Source organism: Oryx dammah, unplaced genomic scaffold (genome assembly GCF_014754425.2).
Source record: "Oryx dammah isolate SB20612 unplaced genomic scaffold, SCBI_Odam_1.1 HiC_scaffold_9, whole genome shotgun sequence".
Taxonomy (NCBI): domain Eukaryota; kingdom Metazoa; phylum Chordata; class Mammalia; order Artiodactyla; family Bovidae; genus Oryx; species Oryx dammah.
This window is the reverse complement of record NW_024070193.1, coordinates 60,114,511-60,141,798: the sequence shown is the minus strand read 5'-3', so window position 1 is coordinate 60,141,798 and position 27,288 is coordinate 60,114,511. Positions and strand designations below refer to the sequence as shown.

Genomic DNA, 27,288 nt, shown 5'->3' with positions numbered 1-27,288 from the left:
CACCGCGGGCTGGCGCAGGGGGGCAGGCCTCTCGGCCTGGCGGGGCCGCGCACCATCGGCCCCGACCTGCTGTGGGCGGTGAGGCCCCGGCTCCGGGCTCAGGAGCCGGGCTGTGTGGGGCCAGGAGGTGCGGGGAGTTGGACTCTGCGCCTCCCCCGGCAGCCCTGTGCACGTCTCGCACCCCTCCGCCGTGCCACAGTCGTGGTTTGCCTCATCGATGCGGAAACTGAAAGATGCTGAACTCGAGGATTCGCTGTCTTGAAAGTTCTCACAGGTGGAGTGACGAGTGTTTCGGAGGGTTGGTGCTAACCCTACCCCCTGCCAGGGTCTCTAGGGAAACAGCGTTTTACCACGTCTGACAGATAAGACTGCTGAGCTCTGTCTTCAAATAATATCCTTTAAAAAAAAGGTGGGGGGGGGGGGGTTGACTGACATCCATAAATAAAGAAGAAATATCTTTTGGTTAAAACTTTATACAGTTCTTGGGAGGGGCAAGATAGGGGTACGAAACTGAAATGAAATATTTCCTGCCATATTGGTGGGCAAGCGATGTCACAGCTTCCTGCGTGATTCCAGCCTTCCAAATGTGAATTCCTGAGCCATGCTGACACTCGGCACCACTGCCTACATAAGGAACTTAAGGATGTCACAGTCACCAGTGATTGACCAAAGTCACAGTTACAGCCTCCAATGTGAGCCAGAAGGCCCTAAGGGAACTCAGGAAAGAGAAATTATCTCTGTAAATACGCAAGATGGTGGCCCCAAGCTGAGAAGCATATGAAAGGAATGACTTAAATAATACCACACTCTTGCATCTTCCCATTACATAGAAGAATACTAAATTCTTAATCTTGATAGCTGGGTTTCTTTACTTAACAATAATCTTCGATGTTTAGATTGCCTGCCCCCACCTCTCCCTTTGTTGCAAACTTGACTGCACATCTGGCACCCACACCCCCCTCCGTGGAGCAGTGTTCTGAGAGCTACTGAGCTGCTGTCTCCCAGGCTCAGGGTCGTAAACATTCTCACCAAATAAAATGACTGTATTTACAGGTTGTAACTAATATTTTTTTAGTTGACAGGGTTAAGGGACACAGACTGCAATGTAAAAATAAATAGGGTAAAAGAAATATTGTTCAATACAAGGAATATAAAAAGTTTTAATTTTATAATAACTTTAAATGAAGCATAATCTATAAAAATATTGAATTATTAATATTGTTGTACACCTAATATAATATTGTACACTAATATTAATAAATTAGCTGTAACTTAAAAAGCATCCAAGTCTTCAAGGAGGGGTTATGCAGAGGGTAGGTTTTCACATCTTGTTATACCCAAGTCGCAAAATCTCCCAATGACCACCAGGGAGCCGTTATCCGATGCAAAAGCAAGAGTTTTTATTACCAAGCTCGAGCTGGGGCTCCCACCGATACCGACACAGCATCTATAGGGAGGAGCCCTGAGCTCTGGGTTACATTGCTTATATAAGGGATTCTCGCACAAAAAATTCGAAAACCAGGAGTCTCCCGGTCTGATTGGTCACCTTCTGGTGAAGGGTTAGGTGTTGAGTTCTGATTGGTTCTCGTTTCCTGGGCTGGCCACGGGTGCTGATTGGTTCCCATTTCCCGGGCTTGATTTGAATTTCCCCAGGCTGGCCAAGGGTTCTGATTGGTTCGCAGGTGGTGGGGTGAGGTCAGGGGATTTCCAAAGGCTCTGGGATTTCCAAAGGCTCTTTTCCTGGAACCTTACAAAATGGAGTAGCTTAGATTCTTCAATCTGACCATACCCCAGGATCTGGTCCTTGAGGAAGGGAAGCTTTAAAGGAGAAAGGACTGATGGTCAGAAAATTCTTGCAGATATTATAGAACCTGCTCTACTCAAACGAAAGTATTGCCATTGTAATTGTATCCAGAAATTATTGTCAGAGGAGAAAATATCAACACTGGATATCTTAGTTCAGAATTCAACATAGTAATGAAAAAAAACACAGACTCTGGATTCAGGTATAACAATCTTTGTACAATTGAGCCTCAGTTCCATAATCTATACAACTGGTTTTGTTAATAATACCACCTCATGAAGAAGGCAATGGCACCCCACTCCAGTACTATTGCCTGGAAAATCCCATGGACAGAGGAGCCTGGTAGGCTGCAGTCCATGGGGTCGCCAAGAGTCAGACATGATTAAGCAACTTCACTTTCATTTTTCACTTTCATACATTGGAGAAGGAAATGGCAGCCCACTCCAGTGTTCTTGCTTGGAGAATCCCAGGGACAGGGGAGCCTGGTGGGCTACCGTCTATGGGGTCGCACAGAGTCAGACACGACTGAAGTGACTTAACAGTAGCAGTAGAATAGAGCTCTTATTGGTACTGTTAGGGTGAATCATGTGAAGTTGCCACCATTTGACCATTTTGACATAAATCATTCAGCCTTATGCTTCTTAAAACTGCTGTGTTTTCCCATGGGAGGGAGGACTAGATTATCATGTGTGTGGAAGGGAAAGAGAGTTCTAGTTCAGTTCAGTCACTCAGTCGTGTCCGACTCTTTGCGACCCCATGAATTGCAGCACGGCAGGCCTCCCTGTCCATCACCGTCTCCCGGAGTTCACTCAGACTCACGTCCATCGAGTCAGTGATGCCATCCAGCCATCTCATCCTCTGTCGCCCCCTTCTCCTCCTGCCCCCAATCCCTCCCAGCATCAGAGTCTTTTCGAATGAGTCAACTCTTCACATGAGGTGGTACTGGAGTTTCAGCTTTAGCATCATTCCTTCCAAAGAAATCCCAGGACTGGTCTCCTTTAAAATGGATTGGTTGGATCTCCTTGCAGTCCAAGGGACTCTCAAGAGTCTTCTCCAACAGTACAGTTCTAAAGCATCAATTCTTCGGCACTCAGCCTTCTTCACAGTCCAACTCTCACATCCATACATGACAACAGGAGAAACCATAGCCTTGACTAGACGGACCTTAGTCGACAAAGTAATGTCTCTGCTTTTGAATATACTATCTAGGTTGGTCATAATTTTTCTTCCAAGGAGTAAGCGTCGTTTAATTTCATGGCTGCCGTCACCATCTGCAGTGATTTTGGAGCCCCAAAAAATTAAGTCTGACACTGTTTCCACTGTTTCCTCATCTATTTCCCATGAAGTGATGGGACCAGATGCCATGATCTTCGTTTTCTGAATGTTGAGCTTTAAGCCCACTTTTTCACTCTCCTCTTTCACTTTCATCAAGAGGCTTTTTAGCTCATCTTCACTTTTTGTCATAAGGGTGGTGTCATCTGGGTATCTGAGGTTATTGATATTTCTCCCGGCAATCTTGATTCCAGCTTGGGATTCTTCCAGTCCAGAGTTTCTCATGCTGTACTCTGCAAATAAGTTAAATAAGCAGGGTGACAATATACAGCCTTGACATACCCTTTTCCTATTTGGAACCAGTCTGTTGTTCCATATCCAGTTCTAACTGTTGCTTCCTGACCTGCATACAGATTTTTCAAGAGGCAGGTCAGGTGGTCTGGTATTGCCATCTCTTTCAGAATTTTCCAAAGTTTATTGTGATCCACACAGTCAAAGGCTTTGGCATAGTCAATAGCGCAGAAATAGATGTTTTTCTGGAACTCTCTTGCTTTTTCCATGATCCAGCAGATGTTGGCAATTTGATCTCTGGTTCCTCTGCCTTTTCTAAAACCAGCTTGAACATCAGGGAGTTCACGGTTCACATATTGCTGAAGCCTGGCTTGGAGAATTTTGAGCATTACTTTACTAGCGTGTGAGATGAGTGCAATTGTGCGGTAGTTTGAGCATTCTTTGGCATTGTCTTTCTTTGGGATTGGAATGAAAACTGACCTTTTCCAGTCCTGTGGCCACTGCTGAGTTTTCCAAATTTGTTGGCATATTGAGTGCAGCACTTTCACAGGATCATCTTTCAGGATTTGAAAGAGCTCAACTGGAATTCCATCACCCTCACTAGCTTTGTTGGTAGTGATGCTTTCTAAGGCCCACTTGACTTCACTTTCCAAGATGTCTGGCTCTAGATGAGTGATCATGATTATCTGGGTCATGAAGATCTTTTTTTGTACAGTTCTTCTGTGTATTCTTGCCACCTCTTCTTAATATCTTCTGCTTCTATTACATCCATACCATTTCTGTCCTTTATCGAGCCCATCTTTGCATGAAATGTTCCCTTGGTATCTCTAATTTTCTTGAAGAGATCTCTAGTCTTTCCCATTCTATTGTTTTCCTCTATTTCTTTGCACTGATCGCTGAAGAAGGCTTTTTTATCTCTTCTTGCTATTCTTTGGAACTCTGCATTCATATGCTCATATCTTTCCTTTCTCCTTTGCTTTTCGCCTCTCTTCTTTTCACAGCTATTTGTAAGGCCTCCCCAGAGAGCCATTTTGCTTTTTTGCATTTCTTTTCCATGGGGATGGTCTTGATTCCTGTCTCCTATACAATGTCACAAACCTCATTCCATAGTTCATCAGGCACTCTGCCTATCTTCCATAGTTCATCAGGCACTCTATCTATCAGATCTAGGCCCTTCAAACTATTTCTCACTTCCACTGTATAATCATAAGGGATTTAATTTAGGTCATACCTGAATGGTCTAGCAGTTTTCCCTACTTTCTTCAATTTCAGTCTGAATTTGGTAATAAGGAGTTCATGATCTGAGCCACAGTCAGCTCCTGATCTTGTTTTTGTTGACTGTATAGAGCTTCTCCATCTTTGGCTGCAGAGAATATAATCAATCTGATTTCGGTGTTGACCATCTGGTGATGTCCATGTGTAGAGTCTTCTCTTGTGTTGTTGGAAGAGGGTGTTTGCTATGACCAGTGCATCCTTTTGGCAAAACTCTATTAGTCTTTGCCCTGCTTCATTCCGCATTCCAAGGCCCAATTTGCCTGTTACTCCAGGTGTTTCTTGACTTCCTACTTTTGCATTCCAGTCCCCTATAATGAAAAGGATATCTTTTTTGGGGTGTTAGTTCTAAAAGGTCTTGTAGGTCTTCATAGAACCGTTCAACTTCAGCTTCTTCAGCATTACTGGTTGGGGCATAGATTTGGATAACTGTGATATTGAATGGTTTGCCTTGGAGACGAACAGAGATCATTCTGTCATTTTTGAGATTGCATCCAAGTACTGCTTTTTGGACTCTTTTGTTGACCATGATGGCTACTCCATTTCTTCTGAGGGATTCCTGCCCGCAGTAGTAGATATAATGGTCATCTGAGTTAAATTCACCCATTCCAGTCCATTTTAGTTTGCTGATTCATAAAATGTCAACGTTCAGGCTTGCCATCTCTTGTTTGACCACTTCCAATTTGCCTTGGTTCATGGACCTGACATTCCAGGTTCCTATGCAATATTGCTCTTTACAGCATCGGACCTTGCTTCTATCACCAGTCACATCCACAGCTGTGTATTGTTTTTGCTTTGGCTCCATCCCTTCATTCTTTCTGGAGTTATTTCTCCACTGATCTCCAGTAGCATATTGGGCACCTAATGACCTGGGGAGTTCCTCTTTTGGTATCCTATCATTTTGCCTTTGTGTACTGTTCATGGGGTTCTCAAGGCAAAAATACTGAATTGGCTTGCCATTCCCTTCTCCAGTGGACCACGCTCTGTCAGACCTCTCCACCATCACCCGCCTGTCTTGGGTTGCCCCACAGGCATGGCTTGGTTTCATTGAGTTAGACAAGGCTGTGTCCTAGTGTGAGTAGATTGACTAGTTTTCTGTGAGTATGGTTTCAGTAAGGCAAATGGTGAGCTGCCTCAGATGACACTGGGAGGTTTGGAGGGGACTCTTGGCTACAGTGCAGTACATTTTCCATGATCACGTTTCCTCTGACCATTGGGAGCTGGCTTCTCCAAAAAGGGACAGCGTCTTTCATGCCCACTTTACTAGGAACATTTTATTTCTAAAATTTTTAACTGTGGCCTCCAGCTGTTCTGCAGATTGAATAAGGGGACAGAATAGGACTGAGACAGAGAAGGCGATGGCACCCCACTCCAGTACTCTTGTCTGGAGAATCCCATGGATGGAGGAGCCTGGTGGGCTGCAGTCCATGAGGTCGCTAAGAGTCGGACACGACTGAGCGACTTCCCTTTCAATTTTCACTTTCACTCATTGGAGAAGGAAATGGCAACCCAATCCAGTGTTCTTGCCTGGAGAATCCCAGGGACGAGGGAGCCTAGTGGGCTGCCATCTCTGGGGTCGCACAGAGTCGGACAAGACTGAAGAGACTTAGCAGCAGCAGCAGCAGCAGCATAGGACTGAAATGTTCTTCAATCACACTATTTTTTCAAATATAAGAACTTTCAACTTTAACTGAAGGACTTTTTTAAGCTGATAGTATTTTTTTTAAGTTTCCATAACGTTTGGTAATTTATATTTTGGTAAATTTTTGAAAAGTGAAAGTTGCTCAGTTGTGTCTGACTCTTTGTGACCCCATGAACTTCAGTCCATGGAATTCTCCAGGCCATAACACTGGAGTGGGTAGACTTTCCCTTCTCCAGGGGACCTTCCCAACCCAGGGATCAAACCCGGGTCTCCCACATTGCAGGTGGATTATTTACCAGCTGAGCCACAAGAGAAGCATTTTTAAATCTCCAAAGTGGTGAGGAATGTGGGATCTGGTAGATATAGATCAGGTAGAACTACAACTTCCTGGCTTGTCAATTTAGGCAAGTGACTTGACCTTCCTGAGTCTCAGTTTCTCTTATCTATAAAATGAGGACAATGATGGTTGTTGTGAAACTCACATTGTAAAATGCCTGATGGAGTGAACAGCTAATAAATTTTTTTGTTGTTGTTGTTTAAATAATAAATTCCCTGATATCTATATCCTCTTAGAGAAATGAACCAGCCATTGAGGGTTCATGAGAATTCACTGGAACACCACCTTCACCGAAGGAATTTCAAACTGATCCAGGTCATTTGCTACCTTTTGTTTATTTTTATTTTATACTATGCCTTGTTGCAAAAAGGGATTCAGCTGGTTCCTTGAAAGGGGGTGGTGGGAGAGGGGGGATCACATGAATGTGTTTGCATGATTTAAACAACTTAAAAGTACATTTTAATACATTAGCATGAACTTACATTGTTTTAGACCACCAAGAGAAAAAATTTAGTAGGATATTTATTTTTCTGTAATTTCCATTTAACAAAACACTAATGGTGTTTTTATGTACTTTGCTTCTCCCATCAATCCTAGAAAGGAGACAGTATTGTCCAGGTTTTGTAGATCAGAAGGTGGAAGCTCAGAGACTCCCCTGAGGTTACAGAACTAGCAAAGGGTAGCAGCCTTTTTGTTCCAAAGCATGTGCTCATTCCGTATCTGGGGTTCCACTGCATCACTGAGTGGGGGTGAGTGTTCAGAACCATAGAGAATGGATGAATGGCCGATGTGTCTGTGGTTGGGCACAGAGCACTCAGGACTGGCCCTGGGGGACTCCCTTGCTGGGAGTCCAGGCCAGAACCCTGGGGAGACAAGGGTGTCCAGCTGTTTATTCTCACCGGTGAGCTCCTTTGCTCTCCTCATGGTAGCCAGGAGGATCCAAATTCCCATTTACTCTCAGAGCAGCGATTCTCCACCCTGAATGCATATTAGAGTCCATTGCATGCACCCCATACCACCAGGACAGTACTGAGCAGAGGGGTGGCACCTGTTCTCCTGCAGCACTCCTTAGATAATCCCAAGGATAATCCTTGGGATTAGATAATCCTTTACAGCCAAGATTGAGAAACAGCATCCTCAACTCCAGGTTTATGTGAAAGATCCTCAGAACCTGATCTGTAGAGACCCCTTTGCAGGAGAGGGATATTAGATGATCCTTACAACCCTTTCCTACCACCAGTCTTGTGAGACCATCACAGTTCTTATTCTGAGGGGAGTAGAAAAAGGAGGGGGCTGCTGTGTGGTCTGGACATTTTTTTGAAGATGGTCTGTTCAGTGGGTCCAGTGTAACCCAAAGGCTGACTTGTATCAAAGGATAGAGCAGTGGCTAGGCTGTGGGGTGGCACTGTGTGAGGAGACTGCATAGCACAGCACAGCCTAGAACAGTGTTTGTTTCCTAGAATTCACAAGCGTGCAGCCTCTGGGAGAGGTGTCTCACACAGAGATGTCTGCAATCCTGTTGGCTGTGGGGTCATGGAGACAGCTCCACTCTTGTTGGTTCTCCTCACAAAATGGACTTGTTATAATTCAGAACTGCTGATACTTTAAATTTTGTAACCCTATGGTTTTTGTGTCACTCTTGATAAGTCATTTTCTGCTAATAACCAACCCATTCACTAAGAGAATCCCAGAGGTTCTCACAACCTCTCTTCTGTGAACTACGCCAAACCACCACTGAAACCAAATTAAAGCAGAGTCTTGAATTGTCTTCTCTCTTGCATAGGAAGCTAAAGGGGCCCTAATCCCATATTTCTCCATGAGCCTCTACTCCTATCCATCAACTCTTCTTCTGTTGAGGCACAAGAAGTGGGGTCACATCCAAAACTATCATTACTGACCAGCATTGGCATGCTGAGGAAGTCCAGTCTCCTGATGGTGGAACCAACTAGAAACACCCTTTGCTACACTGGTAGCCTAAGCTAAAAGGGTCCTACTTCAGGACTCCTCGAAGTAGATAGATAGAAGTGGGCCTTATGTATGAAAGGCATCGAGACGTCACTCCCTAGTTCTTAGCTATTGTGCTAGACATGGACACACACACAAAAAAACAGGCTTGATATCCTTTCTTCTGATGGGGAGGGCAGAGAAGGAGACAAGTAAAGGGGGCTTAGATAAGGACCATGACCCCCTTAGGTGGTAGAGTGGAGGTGAGGCTGCCATCAAAGCCATCCTGAAGGCCCAGCCAGGACCAAGGACAGGTGGACGGAGGCCCCAGGCAGACAGCGTAGATGCAGCCATGGAGCCCAGAGTGTAGGTGCTGCAGATGCGGGCTGGAAAGTCACAGAAGCCAGAGCAAGACCACCTTGGAGCTCTCTTCTGCGGCTCTGACTTACTGGTGCTTGTAAGGCTGCATTCTGATGTAATTTTGTTGAAATTTTAGGAACTCAGGATAGGTTTGTAGCGAAAATCATTTTTTTACTACTGACTCAGAAAGAAAGGATTTCTCTTTATTGGTCTAATTCACATCTGAGGAGCTGGGGAGAGCTACCAGATCAGGTTTACACTGGTACAGATTTCTCAACAGTAGCCCTGCTAGACAACATGTTTCAGTAAATCTAAGATCACATCGTTTAGAAGACATTACTATTTAGGAGAAAAGGCTGCAAATTAAGATATAACTAATCAATTACAAGATAAATCCTTTTTGGCCTGTTAAAATGAAGTTGATAGAGAAGGCAGGCAGCTTCCTTTGCATGAGTCTCATGGGTATGCAGACTGGTATAGACACATCTTCAGGTGCCTTGTTTGTGCACACAGACTGGCTCCTCCAAAACCAGCTTTTGTGCACTCACCACAGAGGAGGTGCTAGTAGTGACAGATAAGGCTTAGAGATGTTGAATGACTCTGTTTAAGGGCCTTATAATTAGCAGGAAGTAAGGCCAAGTTCAAAACCAGGCCTTGAGTTCCACATCCTACTTTCTGTCTCCAAGGAATGGGGCAGGCGCTCTGTGCCCAGTCTTAACACTCCTGGGCCCATTTACTCCAAGATCATTGACATGGTTTATGTTCTCACCAAAGTACCTGATACCCTGTGAGCTGTCCACCCACTCATTCCTCTGAGAGGCTCTCACATCACGAAGCTGGGCTCCAAAGACATTACTGCCCAGTAGCCCCACAGCAAGTTCCATGACCTCTCAGACCCTAAAGATGTCTTCAGGTATGATGTAGGGAGGCCTTCTGACTGTGGTGCACCCATGAATGGCTACAGTAGGCTGATGTTTAGTGTTCTGAGCTCCAGGGCCAGGGTCACCTGTCTGAGCCTCAGACCCCAACCCTAGTTCTGGAAATCTCTTGCTTGGGCCCTAGGGCCTCCTCCCCTCTGTACTTTGCAATTTCAAGAAAATGAGGCCTCCAGGTGGGGACCAGGAACTTCTGTCTGTTCCCTGAACTCTTACCACACTTGGAAAGGGAGCTCTCCAGACTGGAACCCTTTCTTTAATGGCAGGCTCCTCAACCCCTGTTCCAGAGCCCCAGGATGTTCCGCCTGCTGCCCCTGATGTTCAGAATGTGGTCCCTGTGCTCTGGGAGCCTGGCTCTGGACATGTGAAACAGAGGTTGGAAGAAGTGCTGGAACTCGGGGAACCTAGTCTTTTGCTAACAAATTTAGGAAAACCTTATCACTTCTGAGGGCTTCTCTTGTGGCTAAGATGGTAAAGAACCCACCTGCAATATGGGAGACCAGGGTTCAATCCCTGGGTTGGGAAGATCCCCTGGAGAAGGAATAGGCTACCCACTCCAGTATTCTGGCCTGGAGAATTACATGAACTCTACAGTAGGTGGGTCACAAAGAGTCATATGATATGACTTTCACATATCACTTCTGAAACTCAAAAGAGTTTCTAGTGCTCAGGCACTAAAAATTCATTTCTTCCTGGATCATTATATACACAAATAGTAAGATGCTGGTTTACCTGGAAATACCAAAACCTGCCCTTCCTTTTTCCCTCTTAGAGTCATGAAAACTACCCAGTTGCCTCTCTAGCACTTATAGGAATGTCACCCAGGACATTCCTGGGTCCCAAATTCAAGCACTTGAAATTTCTTACAATGGTTGAAAATCAACCAGTTCCTTTAAAAACTGATTCAAGCTATTCCAGCACAGACAGATTTCAGCTGGAGACTCACCAGAGGGGAAACTCCATGTTCTGACTCATAGTGTCAAGTGGGCCATGGATGATGTCAGCGGTCTGGCCCTGGAGGCATGAAACTGGGGACGCCCAGGGGCCAGGCTCGGGTTCAGCCTGGAAGCTGTGGAAGTTTGGGGACAATAAGTGGTCACCAGCAGAGGTGCAGGGCAGAAGGCACCCACTTCCTCATCAGCTCCTCACCACCAATGCAGGTTTGCAGGCTGTATGAGCTACTGAACTGCTCCAGGCCTCCTTTCCTAAAATGGGTAATGATGGAGCTATCATCACCATCACAGAGTTCCTGTGAAGATATTTAGTTCAGTTTTCTATTAATAGCTTGAAGACTGGATCTCTGCTTAAAGAAAGGGGACATGATGGCATTTTTAAAGATGCTCTCCCAGGGGTCCACTATTTCAGATGTTCTAGTAAGCAACCCCCTGAGATGACACTGTGATCCTCTTTGAATAAAAAGAAAAATCAAGGCACAGAGAGGAACCTCCCCATTACCACCCATGCACCATTTGTGCATTCACTAATTTCATTCATTCAACACACATTTATTAAGTGCTACAGTGTGTCAGGCTCTGGGGGTACAAATGTGGGTCATGTACTCTCAAGGAGCTCACAGGTCTAGACGAGAGGCAAACATATGCACAGGTACGACACTGCACATGTTGAGTGTTGTGGCGGAGGTGTAAACAAAGTGCTGTGGGTGCAACAGAAGCAGCCGAGCCCTCCGGAGGCACGGGCAGTCCACACATCGTGTGCACACAGCGGGCACCCCCTCAGTGGGCAGGACCGGGTCACCCATGCTGATGCTGAAGTTTGCTAGTGGGAAGGCCTACCTGCTTCCTCAGGGCACCTTCCCAGCCCTATCCTGATTACTGTCTGCCTGGGCTGCAGTTGTCAGGAGCTCCTCTCTGCTTCAGAGGCTAACGACAGAGAGTAGCTGTACAAAAGGCAAACCACCAAGGGCTGCAAAGTTCACAGACAAAGAATACTTTACTGCTTGTGTCAATAGCTCCTGCCCCAGGTTGTTATACTCCTGAAAGCATCTCTGAGCTGGTCTGTGCAGTAACTTCCTTTCCTAACACTGTGTAGGCAACTCCAGACCCAGCCCCATTTTCACTTTTCTCCCCTCTCAGAAGCTGGGCACAGCCCTAAGTGGACATGCCCATCAGAACAGGTTGCCCAGAGGAGGCCTCTGGCAGCTGATCTTTTCTTTTGATGACTCACAGCCGTCTTACCAGCTCAATGAGCTGTTGAATGTTTTTATTTTGATTGGACAGGCCATTCCTGATGTTTTCTAGCAGGCATCTCTTCAGTTCAAAAATGGCTTCACTGTACGCCAAGTTCACAGCGGCCATGGGAGGCACTCCATGCCATAGGCCAGGGATGTGCCAAATGTGCTGCTTCTCAGGGTCCCAAAAGGCCAGGTCAGCCAGCGTCTGGATCCCATCACCCTGTTTCTCCATTTGCACTGTGGCTCTGCCCACATCACTGGGCTGGTCCAGGAGCTGCCTCCGCTCTCTTGGCTTGGAGCCAAGGGCAGACACATCATGAAGGTTCTGGTATACAAACTGATAGTTGGGCATGTGCCCTGTTTTTTCCAGCCTTAGAAATGCATGCAGAATAGCTGGTGGAATGTTCCTTGTTTCAGCTAAACTGACCACAGTGACATTGCTCAACCCCATAATCAAAGTGGCCAGGGAAGCCTCCCGCTCAAACCTCTCCCCTGCCTCGGTCCGGACTCCAGCTATCAAGCCCCCAGAGTCTATTACCAGGATGTGATCACAGCCCAGGTCCTGGCTAAAGCTCTCCGCCACCTTAATGAGCTGCATGAAGGCCCCTCGAGGACCACGGCCCCTTCCTGTGACAAACCGCAGCCCGAACATGGTATTGAGAAGGGTGGACTTGCCGGTGCCTGGCATGCCGAGTGCTGACAGGACTACCAGGCGTGACCTCCTCTCCAGGCGGACGTGTAGCTCCTTCAGGAGCCCTGTGACCCAGCGCAAGGCGGGGCTCAGAGTGTTCCCATCGATCAGCTCCAGGGGAAGCCCCTTCAGCAGCAGCTCCAAGGCCAAGCCTGGGAAATGGGCAAACCGCCTCTGCCCTGCTGACAGCTTCCCTGCCTCCACAAGGCAGCTTTCGGCCTCATAAAACTGTCCCATCTCCCGCAGGAAATGCTCCACCCCCAGGGGCTCAGGCCAGAACGGCTCACTGAAGTCCATGGCTCCACAGTGCTTTGGTCTCAGGGTAAAAATCATCTCTGGAGATGGTCTTGGCCTTGGCTGGGCAACCCGGGCCAGTCCCCACTCCATCCACTTCAGGAAATACTGCTTCTCCCCCAGGGAGGGGCTGCTGATGCCCGAGATGAACTCCTGGACCCCCCAGGAAGGGTCATGGTCATTCTGCTGCATTCGAAGTTCCAGTAACCGATGCCTCAGCTCAGCCCTGTACTTCTCCGGAGGGTCACTGGCCCACTGGATCTGGCAGAGCTCCTTCTCCACCTGGGCCACCTTTCTCCAAGGTTCCCCCTGTAGCCTCAGCTCATCCCTGCAGTAGGCTTCCAAGTCCTTGATTTTCCTGGTGATCTGCTCCATCCGGTCCTTCGCCCGCTGACACTCCTCGCAGTCCTCGTCGACCTTCAGACCCAGCTTGCGGGCCGCATTCGCCATGTCCTCCACGGATACCCTCCTGCAGGGGGACCGGGTCACATGTGTGACAATGGCGCGAACCCTACGCACGAAGCCCACACTGTCTGTGCTGCTGACCTTCACGAGCACGTGAGAGTGGTCCATCTTCAGCACGGGAATTAACCTGTTCAGAAATCTCAGGTTTGTGTTTCGTTTCCCACGGTAGGGACTCAGGATGAAGTAGTATTTTGTGGCTGACCCCTTCATGGAAGACAGTAATTTGTATTCCTTCTTACTGATATTGTCAGTCAAGATGAATATGGCTGAGGAGATTTCTGTCAAGAGCTTGAACTGCAGCCAGTGAGACCCAATGTCACCTCTCAAGTTTAGGAAGGCCATGGGCTCTGGGAAAATATCCAAGTCCTCCCTGCCACTGGGAAGAAACCAGGAAATTTCTACCAGCCCATCTGCTATCTCCCGAGGGTTGGTGCCCAAGTTCAGATCCCGATGCCAGAAACAGTCCTGCTGCCTGTGGCTGGGGCTGAGCACGTCATTGAGAAGCTGGGATTTGGAGTTGCTGCTGACCTCCATGCGCACAAAGGCGAAGGCAGGTGCTCGGGACAGGACCATGCTGTCTTCTCTGAAGCTTCCCACCACCCTTGGGGGCTGTGACCCCCATGTCCGCACAGTCCCCCTCATGGCCCACAGCAGAAATGTGTGGTAGTGGTTTTCTGGGTCAGGCAAAATGAGAGGGAGTGCAAACTGGCAGAGAGACATTTTTGACACAATTTCCTGTTGCAGGAAACTATCAGAGGAAAGCAGAAGGGCACAGAGAAGGTCCAAGGGATTCACAGGTGTGTCAGGTGTTGGCAGCTCGGAGAAGGAATAGATGTCTGCTGAGATGTCCTCAGCCGTGTCCCAATAGATGATCTCCTCTTCCATTTGACTCTCCTTCTCCACAGGCCTGGTGTCCCGGGGAAGGTCCAGGACCATGGTGGTATTCCTGGCTTCAGCATTGAGTGCCTGCAGCTTCCTGAGGAAATTCCAGGGCAAGTCTTTGGGAGTCTGAGGAGCCCAGTTCTTTATGCTGTCACTGCTGATCTGTAAGGCGTCCTGGAGGCTGAGTTTCTGTGTTTGGTATGTCTCTAGTCCCAAAAGGAACAGCATTTCTTGTAGTCTGCTCCTCTCCTCTGTGGAGAGAAATGAAGATATAATTGCTTACTCTGCATTTCAGGGGACCCAGGTTAGAGGTGGGGAGGGAGAGCCCAACTCAGCAGGTAGGAGATGGCCTCCTTCAGAGCAAAATGCAGGCACCCCTAGGCCACCTGAGAACAAGACAAAGGTAACATCACCCACCCCAGACCCAAGAGCAGCCAGATACATGTGACATTAGAGATGAAAAAGAAAGGGACATCCAGTGGCTACATTTAAGAATTGGGAGATTTTATGTAAAAAATATCTTGTTTCTCTTGAAGCCTCCAAGATTTAGCAATGCCAAGCCCAAATTTAATTGGCTAGAGTGAGCAGCTATGCACTTTAGATGTGGAACACGGGCCTCATTCTCTGGCCACACCCCTCTCCCTTCAACATACTCCTGTGCTTCTGGCCCAGCAGTGGATTCCCTCACACTGTTACCAGGAATTTTCCACAGTGGACACAATAACTGATTCACTGTGATTTTCTGGTTGATGTTCTTTTCTGTCTACAAACAAGCTGGAAATTTTGTTAAGGAAACGGAGTTACTCTTGGTACAGAGTAATAGCAATCACTTTTAAATAACATTTCTCCAAACCTGAAGCCAATAGTATGGTTTTAAATTTTTACTGTATTAAAATATTTGGTAGAGATCATAAGTCTGTACTTATTTGTTCAGATTTTCAGCCATAACATCCAACAGAGTATGAATTCTTACAAGCACTAGATGCTCAGAACAGTAATGCCACCTGCAAAGGTTTCCTCCACCATCCCTGTTCTTGGCCACAGCATCTTACCAATTTTCATTGCATATAATTTACTTCATATAATTTGTTCAGTTGCCAAGTTGTGTCCAACTCTTCGTGACCCCATGGACTGCAGCACACCAGGCTTCCATGTCCCTCACCATCTCCTGGAGTTTGCCCAAATTCATGTCCATTGCATCAATGATGTCATACAACCATCTTATCCTCTGTCACCCTCTTCTCCTCCTGCCCTCAGTCTTTCCCAAAATCAGGGTCTTTTCCAATGAGTTGACTGTTCATATCAGGTGGCCAAAGTACTGGAGCTTCAGCTTCAACATCAGTCCTTCCAATGGGTATTCATGGTTGATTTCCCATAAGATCGACTGATTTGATCTCTTTGCTTGAGAGTCCAAGGGACTCTCAAGAGTCTTCTCTAGCACCACAGTTCAAAAGCATCAATTCTTCAGTGTTCTGCCTTCTTTATGGTCCAGCTCTCACAACCATTCATGACTACTGGAAAGACCACAGCCTTGACTATACGGACCTTTGTTGGCAAAGTGATGTTTTTGCTTTTTAACACACTGTCTAGGTTTGTCATAGCTTTCCTGCCAAGAAGCAGTCATCTAATTTTATGCCTGCAGTCACCATCCACAGTGATTTTAGAGCCCAAGAACAGGAAATCTGTTACTGCTTCCACCTTTTCCCCTTCTATTTGCCATGAAGTGATGGGGCCAGATGCCATGATCTTAGTTCTTTTAACATTGAGTTTTAAGCCAAATTTTTCACTCTCCTCCTTCACCCTCATTAAGAATCTCTTTAGTTCCTCTTCACTTTCTGCCAGTGGTATCATCTGCATATCTGAGGTTGTTCATGTTTCTCCTGGCAATTTTGGTTCCAGCTTGTAATGCATCCAGCCCAGCATTTCACAAGATATGCCCTTTGTATAAGTTAAATAAACAAGGTGACAATAAACAGCCTTGTTTTACTCCTTTCTCAATCCTGAACCAGTCAGTTGTTCCATGTCTGGTTCTAACTGTTGCTTCTTGACACATACCGGTTTCTCAGGAGACAGGTAAGATGGTCTGGTATTCCCATCTCTTTAAGAGTTTTCCACAGTTTGTTGTGATCCACACAGTTAAAGGCTTTAGCATAGTCAATGAAACAGAGGTAGATGTTTTTCTGGAAATTCCCTTGCTTTCTCTATGATCCAATGAATGCTGGCAATTTGATCTCTGGTTCCTGCCTTTTCTAAACCCAGCCTGGACATCTAGAAGTTCTCTGTTCATGTAATGCTGAAGTCTAGCATGCAAGACTTGGAACATAACCTTACTAGCAGGGGACATGAGTGCAATTGTCCAGTGGCTTGAACATTCTTTAGTACTGCCTTCTTGGGGACTGGGATGAGGATTTACCTTTTCCAGTCCTATGGCCATTGCTGGGTTTTCCAAATTTGCTGACATATCGAGTGCAGCACTTTGATAGCACTGCATATAATTAGAAAACTTTAAATGTTAAATATTTTAACAAAACAAACACAAATCCTGCTAAGCTCTAGGATTCTCTCCATTCTTTTCTTAAAAGAGGAAGCTATGCCTATGATGCTACCTTAGATGCTGACAGAAACCACAGGAGGAAGTGCAAGTGATCAGCCTTCTTCTTGTTCCCAGTAAGTTATATGATGGGATCAGGACCATGCCTGGGTGAAGAGCAGGACTCAAAGCACTCATTCCCCTGTAGGGATCACTTGCTGCCTAATGTCTCTCTTCAGAAGCTCAGCCTTCCACAGGGGCTAACTGGCCATGCTACCGTCCCAGAGAGTCAAGAGCTGGCAAAGTTGTTGCAGAAACAAAAGAACCACATGGGGAGACTCATCTTAGTAGAAATCCATCATATAAGTAACTTAGTATCCTGATTGTTGCCTGAATGAAACCAGGGACACTGTTTTTCTTATCCAGACATAGAATAACTTTTTTAAGTAGCATGGTAGCTAAATGTGACAGGGAAAGCCAGAGCAAACAAACCTATTAATGTGTACACCCATGCCCAGTCCATGGCCCTTGGCAGATCTATAAATGAAACCACCGCATCAGATGAATGACTCCCAAACTTGGATAAGCTTTAGAATCACTTTGGGAACTGGAGCTTCACGCCCAAATATGTAAATTCATTATGTTACTCTATATGGTAACAGCTCCCTAGGGGTTATTTTCCTGGCAGTATTATTAATGGCACATAAAGGATTAATGGACTAGCAGTGCTTCTGATACAGTCAGGGGTTGAAACTACCAGCCCAGATGATGTTTTCCATCAATAACCCAGACAGAGCAGAGAGATGAAACATACCTATTGGAAAGTCACTATCCTGAGCTTCATTCGGACCCTCTAAAAAAAAGCAAAGGAAAATGAAATATCAATCAAATCAGGGGGCTTGAATTGACACAAATTAATTTAGGCTAAACTCAGAACCCCCATTCTTTCTTGCTAAGGTAGTAACTTCTCCCAGTTGTTCAAAATCTAAAATCCCAGTTATTTTTTTCACTTTGCCTAACTTTGCCTATCACTTCCTTATCTCTTTCCCTAATCCAGTCTGTTGCCAAATCCTGTAGTTTCTACCTCCATAATGAAACTCGCAGTCATCTCCTTCCATTTCTCTCCATTCCAAATCTGGAAGAAAAAAACATACATACACATTTAGTTTCATCATCAAGTTAGGACCTTTCTACCAAAAAATTCAAGTGAAGGTACAATGTTTATTTTAGTACTATTATTGGTTTCAGTTTTTCCTATGTAAATTTCATTTGCTTACAACCCCAAATATGACCCAAAGTAGTAATAACCACACACACAAGATAATGATTTGCTCTAGGATCACTAGTCCAAAAGCACAGGCCACAAAAAATACATAAACTGGACTTCATCAAAGTAAAATTCTGTATGCATCAAAGAACATTCTCAAGAAAGTGAAAGACAACCTATGAGTGTGGAAAATATGTGCAAACCATATGTGATTGGATCTAGTATCTGGGATATGTAAACAAGTACAACTTCACAACAAAAAAGACAAAAAAAAAAACTTAATTGAAAAGTGGAATATTCAAAGAACTTGAAAAGACATTTCTCCAAAAAAAATATACAAATGGTCACAAGCACATAAAATGATGCTCAACATCATGAGTCACTAGTGAAATCAAATCAAAACCACAGTGAGATAGCACTGCACATCTGTTAGGATGGTGATTTTAAAAAGGGATGGAAAATAGCAAGCATTGACAGGATCAGGGGAAATCGGAACCCTTGTACATTTCTGGTAGGACTTTAAGTGGTGCAGCTGTTGGGAAAACAATTTGGCTGTTCCTCAAACAGTTAAACACAGAATTACCATTTGACTTGGTAATTCCACTCTGAGGTATATACCTAGAAGAACTTAAAACAGGGACTCAAACAAGTACATGTACATGCATGTTCATAGCATGATTATTCACAATAACCAAAAAGTGGAACCAAAGAGCAAAAGGTCCACTGACAGATGAATAGATAAACAAATGTGGTCTATCCATACAATAGCATATAATTCAACCCTAAAAACGAACAACGTGGAGGAACTCCAAAACACTACGCTAGGTTAAAAAAAAAAAACACACACAAAAGGGCATATATTGTATGACTTCATTTATAGGAAAATACTTTACATAAATGTAAACAAAGACAACACAGATTGGTGGTCCAGCCTGGAAGCTGGGAGGAGAGATGGGAGAAACTGCTCAAGGGGTAGAGTTTTACTTTCAAGTGATGGAAATGTTTTGGAAATCAATAGATAAGAAATGGTGATTTCATAAGTTTATGAATGTACTAAATGTCATAGAATTGTTCATCATAAAACACTTTTTTCCTTCAGTGTTTTTCTGTTTTAAAAAATTGTGTTAAAATACACATAACATAAAATTAACTATTTGGGGGGGGGGGGGGCAAGGCATGCCACACAGCTTACAGGATCTTAGTTTCTGGACCATGGAGTGAACCCAGGCCCTGGGAAGTCAAAGTGCAAAGTCCTAACCACTGGACCACCAGGGACTCTTGACAGTCCCTTGGACTGCAAGGAGATCCAACCAGTCCATCCCAAAAGAGATCAGTTCTGGGTGTTCATTGGTAGGACTGACATTAAAGCTGAAACCCCAATACTTTGGCCACGTGATGCAAAGAGCTGACTCATTTGAAAAGACCCTGATGCTGGGAAGAATTGAGGGCAGGAGAAGAATGGGATGACAGAGAATGAGATGGTTGGAGGGCATCACCGACTCAATGGACATGGGTTTGGGTAGACTCTGGGAGTTGGTGATGGACAGGGAGGCCTGGCATGCTGTGGTTCATGGGGTTGCAAAGAGTCAGACGCGACTGAGTGACTGAACTGAACTGAACTGATAGATATGTATAATCCTATTACTGTTTTCTTAATTGTTTTGGGTTTATTTTCTGTAGGTCTTTTCCTACTCTTGTGTTTCCTGCCTAGAGAAGTGCCTTTAGCATTTGTTGTAAAGCTGGTTTGGTGGTGCTGAATTCTCTTAATTTTTGCTTGTCTGGAAAGCTTTTGATTTCTCCATCAAATCTGAAGGAGAGTCTTGCTGGGTAGAGTAAGTATTCTTGATTATAGGTACTTCCTTTTCATCAGTTTAAATAAATCATGCCATTCCCTTCTGGCTCATAGAGTTTCTGTTTAGAAATCAGCTGATGGCCTGATGGGAGTTCCCTGTATGTTATTTGTTGTTTTTCCCTTGTTGCTTTTAATATTTTGTCTTGTCTTTAATTTTTGTCAGTTTGATTAGTCTGTGTCTTGGTGTGTTCCTCCTTGGGTTTTTACTTCCTAGGACTCTGTCCTTCCTGGACTTGGCTGACTATTTCCTTTCCCATGTTTGGGACATTTTCAGCTATTATCTCTTCAAACATTTTCCCAGGTCCTTTCTCTTCCTCTTCGTGCCCCTCTTACTGTCTCACTGCAGCTTCTTGTTTGTCTTTGGACGTGAGCTATCTTTCTTCGGTGGTTCCCAGCATTCTCCTGTTGACGGTTGTTCAACAACTAGTTGCAATTTTGGTGCTCTCACGGGAGGAGATACACACACATCCTTCTACTCCACCATCCTGAACTGGATCTATTAGTTTTCTATTCTCTATTTCATTGATCTCTGCTCTAATCTTTTATTATTTCTTCCTTTGTGTGAGCTTTGTGTTTAGCTTGTTTTTCTTTTCCTGTTACAACTTAAAAGTTGTAAAGTTAATCTGTTTATATGGGATGTTTCTTTTATCATGAGCATTTATAAATTTCCCCTTAGTACCACTTTGGGTGCAGTCCATAAGTGTTAATATGATGTGTTTATATTTTCATTCATGTCTTCTTAGCTATTTTTTAAATTTCTTTGTGATTTTGTCTTTGATCCATTGGTTGTTTGAAAGGACATTGTTAAGTCTCCAAAATTTTGTGAATTCTCCAGATTGTTATTGATTTCTAACTTTATCTCACCATGGTCAAAGAAGACATTTTGTATGATATCTATCTTTTAGAAACCACTGACACTTACCTTGTGGCCCTATATATGGTCTACCCAGGAAAATATCCTATGTCCAGTTGAGAAGAGTGTTTATGTTGCTGTTGTTGCTGGCCGGGGGAGGGGGATGTTCTGCATATGTCTCTTAGATCTAGTAGGTTTATTGTGTTGTTGAAGGCCTCTATTTCCTCACTTATCTTCTGTCTGGTTGTTCTATCCATTATTTTGAGTGGGGTATTGGAATCCACAACTATTACTGTAGAACCGTCTATTTTCTCCTTCAGTTCTCTCGGGTTTTGCTTTTTATATTTTGATGGTCTGACATTACATAAATGCTTATAATTGTTGTATCTTCTTGCTGTATTGAAATGTTTGTTAACATGTAATGTCCTTCTCTGTCTCTTGTAGTTGTTTTTTACTTAAAGCCTATTTCATCTGAAATTAGTATAGCCACTGCAGTTCTCTTTTGATAATTATTTGCACATAATATCTTTCTCCATCTTTTTACTTTCACAAGTTGTCTTTGGATCTCAAAAGTGAGTCTCTTATAAACAGCATATAATTGAGTCATGTGTTTTTATCAATTCTGCCAATCTCTATTTTTTGATGGGAGAGTTTAATCCACTTACATTTAAAGTAATTACTGATAAGGAGGCACTTATTTCTGTCATTGTGCTATATATTTTTGTGCCTCATTTCCTGCATTCCTTTCTTCTTTTGTGTCTATTTATTTTTTGGTAGTGAAATGTTTAAATTCCTTCTTGATTCCCTTTTGTGTATATTCTATAACAATTTCCTTTGTGGTTGCCATGGGGATTACATTTAGTCTCCTAAATTTATAACATTCTAATTTGAATTTATACTAGTTTAATGTCAACAACATATATTCTAAAATTGTTTACATGCTGTAAAACCAAAAACCCCTTTTGTTTTTTGATATCACAAAATTACATCTTTATATAATGTGTGCCCCTAAACATAAACTAATAACTCTTCAAATGTATTAGTCTTCTAAATTCAGTTCAGTTCAGTCACATACAGAACAAGATCTGGAATTACAAATCAATGCTACAGTAGTGCTAGCTATTACATTAATTTTTAATTTAAATATATTGGTCTCTTACATCACATAGAAAACAAAAAGTGCAGTTACAAACAACTGTTACAATAATATTAGCTATATAATTGCCCATGTATCTACCTTACTGAGATCTTTATTTCTCATACAGCATAAGGTTACTGTCTAATGTCCTTTCTCTTTGCAGCACTCCCTTAAGCACTTCTTCTAGGGATAACTAGTGGTTACAAACTCCCTCAGCTTTTGTTCATCTGGGAATGTCTCGATTTCTCTCTCTTTTCTGAAGCACAGTTTTGCTGGATATATGAATCCTGGTTGACAGTTTTTTAAACACTTTGACTATATCTTCTGGCCTCCAAAGTTTCTAATGAGAAATCTGCAGATAATCTCTTTGAAAATCACTTGTAGTGACTTATCACTTGCTGCTTTCAAGATTTCTTCTTTTGCTTTGTATTACGTGTCTTGGTGTAGGTCTCTCCGAATTAATTTTACTTTGAGTTCATTGAGCTTTTTGGATGATTACATACACATCTTTCTTTAGATTCAGGAAGTTTCAGCCATATTTCTTCAAATATTCTCTCTGCTTCTTTCTCTTCTCCTTCTGGGTCTCCTACAATGAGTACCTTGGTCCTTTTGATGGTGTCCAACAGGCTCTGTCTGCCTTTCTTCAATATTTTCTCTTTCTGTTCCTCAGTTTTGATAATTTCCACTGTCGGATCTTCAAGTTCACTAATTCATTCTTCCTCCTGCCAAGTCTGCCTTTGAATCCTGCTAGTGAATTTTTCATTTCAGTTGTTGTACTCTTCAACTCTAGAATTTGTTTTGGCTTATTTTTAGGTTTTCTATTTCTTTACTGATATTCACCTTTGGTTCACTCACCATTCTCTTGACTTTCTCCATATCCTCCTTTAGTTCTTCTAGCATCTTTAGGATTGTTGTTTTAAAGTCTGTCTAATATATCTGCCATAAAGTCTTTTGAGGGACAGATTTTGTTGATATATTTTTCCTTTTGAATGGACCACATATTCCTGTTTCTTTCTATGCTTTGTGATGTTTTTGTTGAACACCTTTGAATCTAATAATGTGCTAACTATGGAAATCAGATTATTTCCCCTTACTCAGGGTTTGCTACTGTTATTTTTTTATTGTTTGTTTTTGATTGCTGCTGGCTGTTGCTACGCTGAGATTCAGCTTAAGATGTAAACTTAAGAGTCTTCTCTGATCTTTTCTTGAGCATTTTCCTGGGAATGCACATTTTCTAATTTTTTGCATATATGCAGCTGTTTTTTAATGTTCTACTCTTTAATGTGTGGCTTACAAAACAGAAATAAGCAAATAATGATAGATAGGAAGGTGTTGATCTTTTGATTCCCCCTGTAACGCCCTTCAGCTGGAGGGGGAGGGGCTTGCAACAATGTTTGGGGTTTTGACAATTGCTGCCCCCCTCTTTGCCTTCAGTTCTGTGATCAGAAACAGCAATCCATAATTAGAGCACAGATACTGGATATTTAGAGGATGGGTTTTTTTGCTCACCCTGGTCCCACATGCTGTGTCAAGTCACTCCAAGACCATGTACACAGTGGCCTGCCACTTGGCTGCGGGTGGAGATGGGTAGCTGCTACTGTATTAAGAGCTGAAACTGACCACAATCAACTGCAGTTTACCCTCTAATTCTCCCCCTGGAAGTTGGAGCCTCCATCAGACTGCAGAGTCCCAGAGTAATTACATCAGACAGATTCTGCCAGTGCAACTTACTGTGCCATCTTTCAGAACTCTCTTCAATGATTTAGATAATTTTTTTTTAAAGAAAAAGTTATGAAGTAATTAGAGTCCTCAGACTTGAGATAAAGCAAAACCAAATATATTCTATAGGATAATTATATAAAGCACAAATCAGGCAAAACTAATCTAAGCTTTTAGAAGTCTAGTGGTTATGTCTGGCAAAGGCAGTGTAGGAAGTGATTAGAAGGTGGACTTCTTAGGTAATGTTTTTGTTTAGCTTCTTCTCCTGGATGCTGGCTAACATAGGTCAGTCTTTGTGAAACTTTATCAAGCTATGTGCTTACAATATGGACACTTTTCCATATTTATATTATACTTCAATACAACTTTTTTTTTAATCTTATAGGTTAAAAAGCTTGCTTTAGGTCTTAAAAATATGTTTCAGAGGAATTCACATGCCTCAGGAAGAAATTTTTTTTAATAATTACAAAAGCCTTATTCAGTGGGAAGGTAGAATTTTGGAGAAGGGTCAGAACATCTCTGAGCCTCAGTTTCCTCAAATGAAACAAAGAACTGATAATGACTAACTTATGAGGCTGTTGTAAAAAACTAAATAGGGCAACCTAGCTCACAATAAGCCAGCAAGGCCACTGCTTTTCCCCAGCCCACCCTGAAATTTTCTTTCCTGATTTTCTACAGCACTGCCTGCCAATAGACTGCCTTGTTCTATATCTACAGTTAAACATGCAGTCACTAGCTGCATGGCAACTGAGCATTTGACATATGGCTAGTGTGAATGAGGAACTGAATTTTGAATTTTATTTAATGTTAAATGTGTGCCTAGTGGCTAATGTATTGAATAGTACAATTCAAGGTCTTGAGAAACTGAAGGGCTTTGAGCAATTATTGCTTGATCTCAACTTTGCTTAGCCTTGACCAACTGACCATGAACTCCCACAGTGCCTACCTTCTAAAACTTAAGTTCCAAAAAGACTAGGATTTTTGGTTATTGCATTCACTATTGTTTCTTATATTCACAAACCCTACAACAAAGCCAACATATGGTAAATAGTCAACAAATATGTGTTTGAATGGATAAAATAAAATTTGATTAACCCAAACTTATTTGCATATTTTTGTAGGGTTATTTTTGCATAACACTATTAATATCCAATAGGACACATTCATTTTGAGTAGCACCAAATTAATAAAAGATAGGTCCAAAATCGGGGCTTCCCTGGGTTGGAGAAATCTCCTGGAAAAGGGAATGGCTACCCACTCCAATATTCTTGCCTGGAGAATTCCATGGACAGAGGAGCCTGGCAGGCTACAGTCCATGGGGTAGCAAAAAATCAGACATGACTGAGCGACTAACACTTTCACTTTACTTGCAGATCGAAAATGAAGTAATTAAAAGAAGTTAAGATGTCTAGACTTTGGTTGAAGTCATGAGGGGCAGCTACAGCCCCACCCCATACCCCAAATTCCCAGAGAAATGAAAACCAGCTAATATGGACCATATTCAGAAAGATTACAAGCCCCAGTCTACTAGGACAGTCGCAATCTATTCCTCTTGTCCCATCAAAACACATTGTTCATTCTCATGTGTGCCCAGTTTAGAAACTAGACAGTCACCCTCAACACAGCTCAGGATGTGGGAATAACAATGTGCTCAAATTGGAGTGATTTACCAGTGTTCCTGGTAAAACTGTGGTAAATACCTTTTTAAAAGTGAACCCTATTTTGCATATATGAAGGAAACTTAAAAGACCCTTAAATGGATCTTCTTGTAAAAGGAAAAATAAAAACCTTATGCTTATTTATTTTTGAGGTCCATGATCCTGCCCAATATGGTGCTGGAATCCAGAATCCCAGTGGGGACAGAAGAAATGGATTTGTTCCAGGGTGGGCCCAAACCCAACTTTACCTGCAATGGCCACAGCTGTTCGTCTCTCAGAAACTTTTATTTCTGATGCTACTTCTCCCAAATCTGAGTGTCTGAAACAATTTCAGAAGAAAATTATTATTAAATTAATGAAATACCACTTTCACCTATCAAATTGGATGCACATCAAAATCTCTTAAGAAGCCTTTAAAAACTATAAATCCTGGTAACACTTCAGATCCTCAAAACTAGAATCTTGAAGCCAGGCCCACATGTGTCTAAGAAAACCAGCACTGAAAAACTGTGGAACAGAGCAAACAGCCATCCAGAAAAGCATAAAAAAATATATACCCTTTGACCAGTAATTCCACTTCTATCCTACTGAAACAATTAAAATTTAGTTACAAATATGTTGTTGCCAAGTGGATAAGAGATAGATTTTCATTGTTTTACACTATTATGTGAAAAATTGGACATCTTTTAAATCAAAGTCCAATAAAGGGAATTATGGTACAGTCTTACTGTGCAATCATTAAAAAATATTCTATGGATCTCATTTTGTGGGAAAAAAAGATGCTATATGATATGGAATGATGTTAATGATATTTTCATTGGTTGGGGAAAAGCCAGGTTACAGAACAGTATGTAGAGTGTGATTACTATTTAATAAAACTGTCTTTCTATCTAAAGGTGTATACAGGGAGATCTAGAGGATATTCATCAAAAGTTAATAGTGTGGGCAGGGAGGGATGATCCTGAATTAATTTAAGTAGCCTTGATAAGTATTATCTATTCAAGAATAAATTATTTAAGGTAATATTATGGGAATGATTAAATGTGTTCATTTGCCAGAAGTCAGGATTCCATTGTTGAAGAAAGGGCACACAAATAAGGAATGGAGGAAGTTAGAAAAAGAATTTACAGAGGTACACTGGGATTGGAGGTGCTGGTATGCACTCGTGATTTCTACATGCATGTTCGTGTACACGTGCATACGTTTCCTAGCTCTGTCCATTGAAAAGGCCCGAAGCAAAGACACTACGGTATCAGTGAGCATACCAAGTACCCTTCAGTATCACACCACACTAAAAGGTATCAGGTCTCCTTGGAGAAATTACAGAGTCCAGAGATGGAGTAGCAAAAGAACAAGATGAGCCTGAGCATTTCATTTCTGAAGACTAAAAGTGAAACTGAAAGTCTGAGTCGTGTCTGACTTTTTCTGACCCCATCTACTAGACAGTCCATGGAATTCTCTAGGTCAGAATACTGGAGTGGGTAGCCATTCCCTTCTCCAGCAGATCTTTCTGAACCAGGAATTGAACGGGGGTCTCCTGCTTGATTATATTCTTTGCAGCCAAAGATGGAGCAGCTTTATACAGTCAACAAAAACAAGACCAGGACCTGACTGTGGCTCAGATCATGAACTTATTACCAAATTCAGACTTAAATTGAAGAAAGCAGGGAAAACCGCTAGACCATTCAGGTATGACCTAAATCAAATCCCTTATGATTATACAGTGGAAGTGAGAAATAGATTGAAGGGCCTAGATCTGATAGATAGAGTGCCTGATGAACTATGGAAGATAGGCAGAGTGCCTGATGAACTATGGAATGAGGTTTGTGACACTGTACAGGAGACAGGGATCAAGAACATCCCCATGGAAAAGAAATGCAAAAAAAGGCAA

The 27,288-nt window shown here is 43.1% G+C and overlaps 1 protein-coding gene and 1 long non-coding RNA gene across 3 annotated transcripts in view; one reads left to right on the top strand and one right to left on the bottom strand.

The window, feature by feature from the left end:
* Nucleotides 1–11: 11 nt before the first annotated feature.
* On the top strand, nucleotides 12–26,420 carry LOC120867914. The gene is made up of 3 exons (XR_005722068.1): nucleotides 12–274; nucleotides 14,404–14,578; nucleotides 25,550–26,420. It is a non-coding gene; the product is annotated as an uncharacterized LOC120867914 (long non-coding RNA).
* LOC120867904 (up-regulator of cell proliferation) overlaps nucleotides 9,105–27,288 on the bottom strand; it is a 35,461-nt gene continuing 17,277 nt past the window's right edge. Inside the window, exons 2-5 of one of the 2 annotated variants that reach the window (XM_040246358.1) lie at nucleotides 25,646–25,716; nucleotides 17,995–18,045; nucleotides 17,725–17,763; nucleotides 9,105–14,631 (exon numbers count right to left, since the gene is read on the bottom strand). In XM_040246358.1, the coding sequence (XP_040102292.1) occupies nucleotides 12,038–14,631; nucleotides 17,725–17,763; nucleotides 17,995–18,045; nucleotides 25,646–25,716 (2,755 nt within the window). In that variant the 3' untranslated portion in view covers nucleotides 9,105–12,037. Of the gene's footprint in view, nucleotides 14,632–17,724; nucleotides 17,764–17,994; nucleotides 18,046–23,660; nucleotides 23,753–25,645; nucleotides 25,717–27,288 lie in introns of those variants that run through there. The other variant, XM_040246359.1, reaches the window with a different exon arrangement.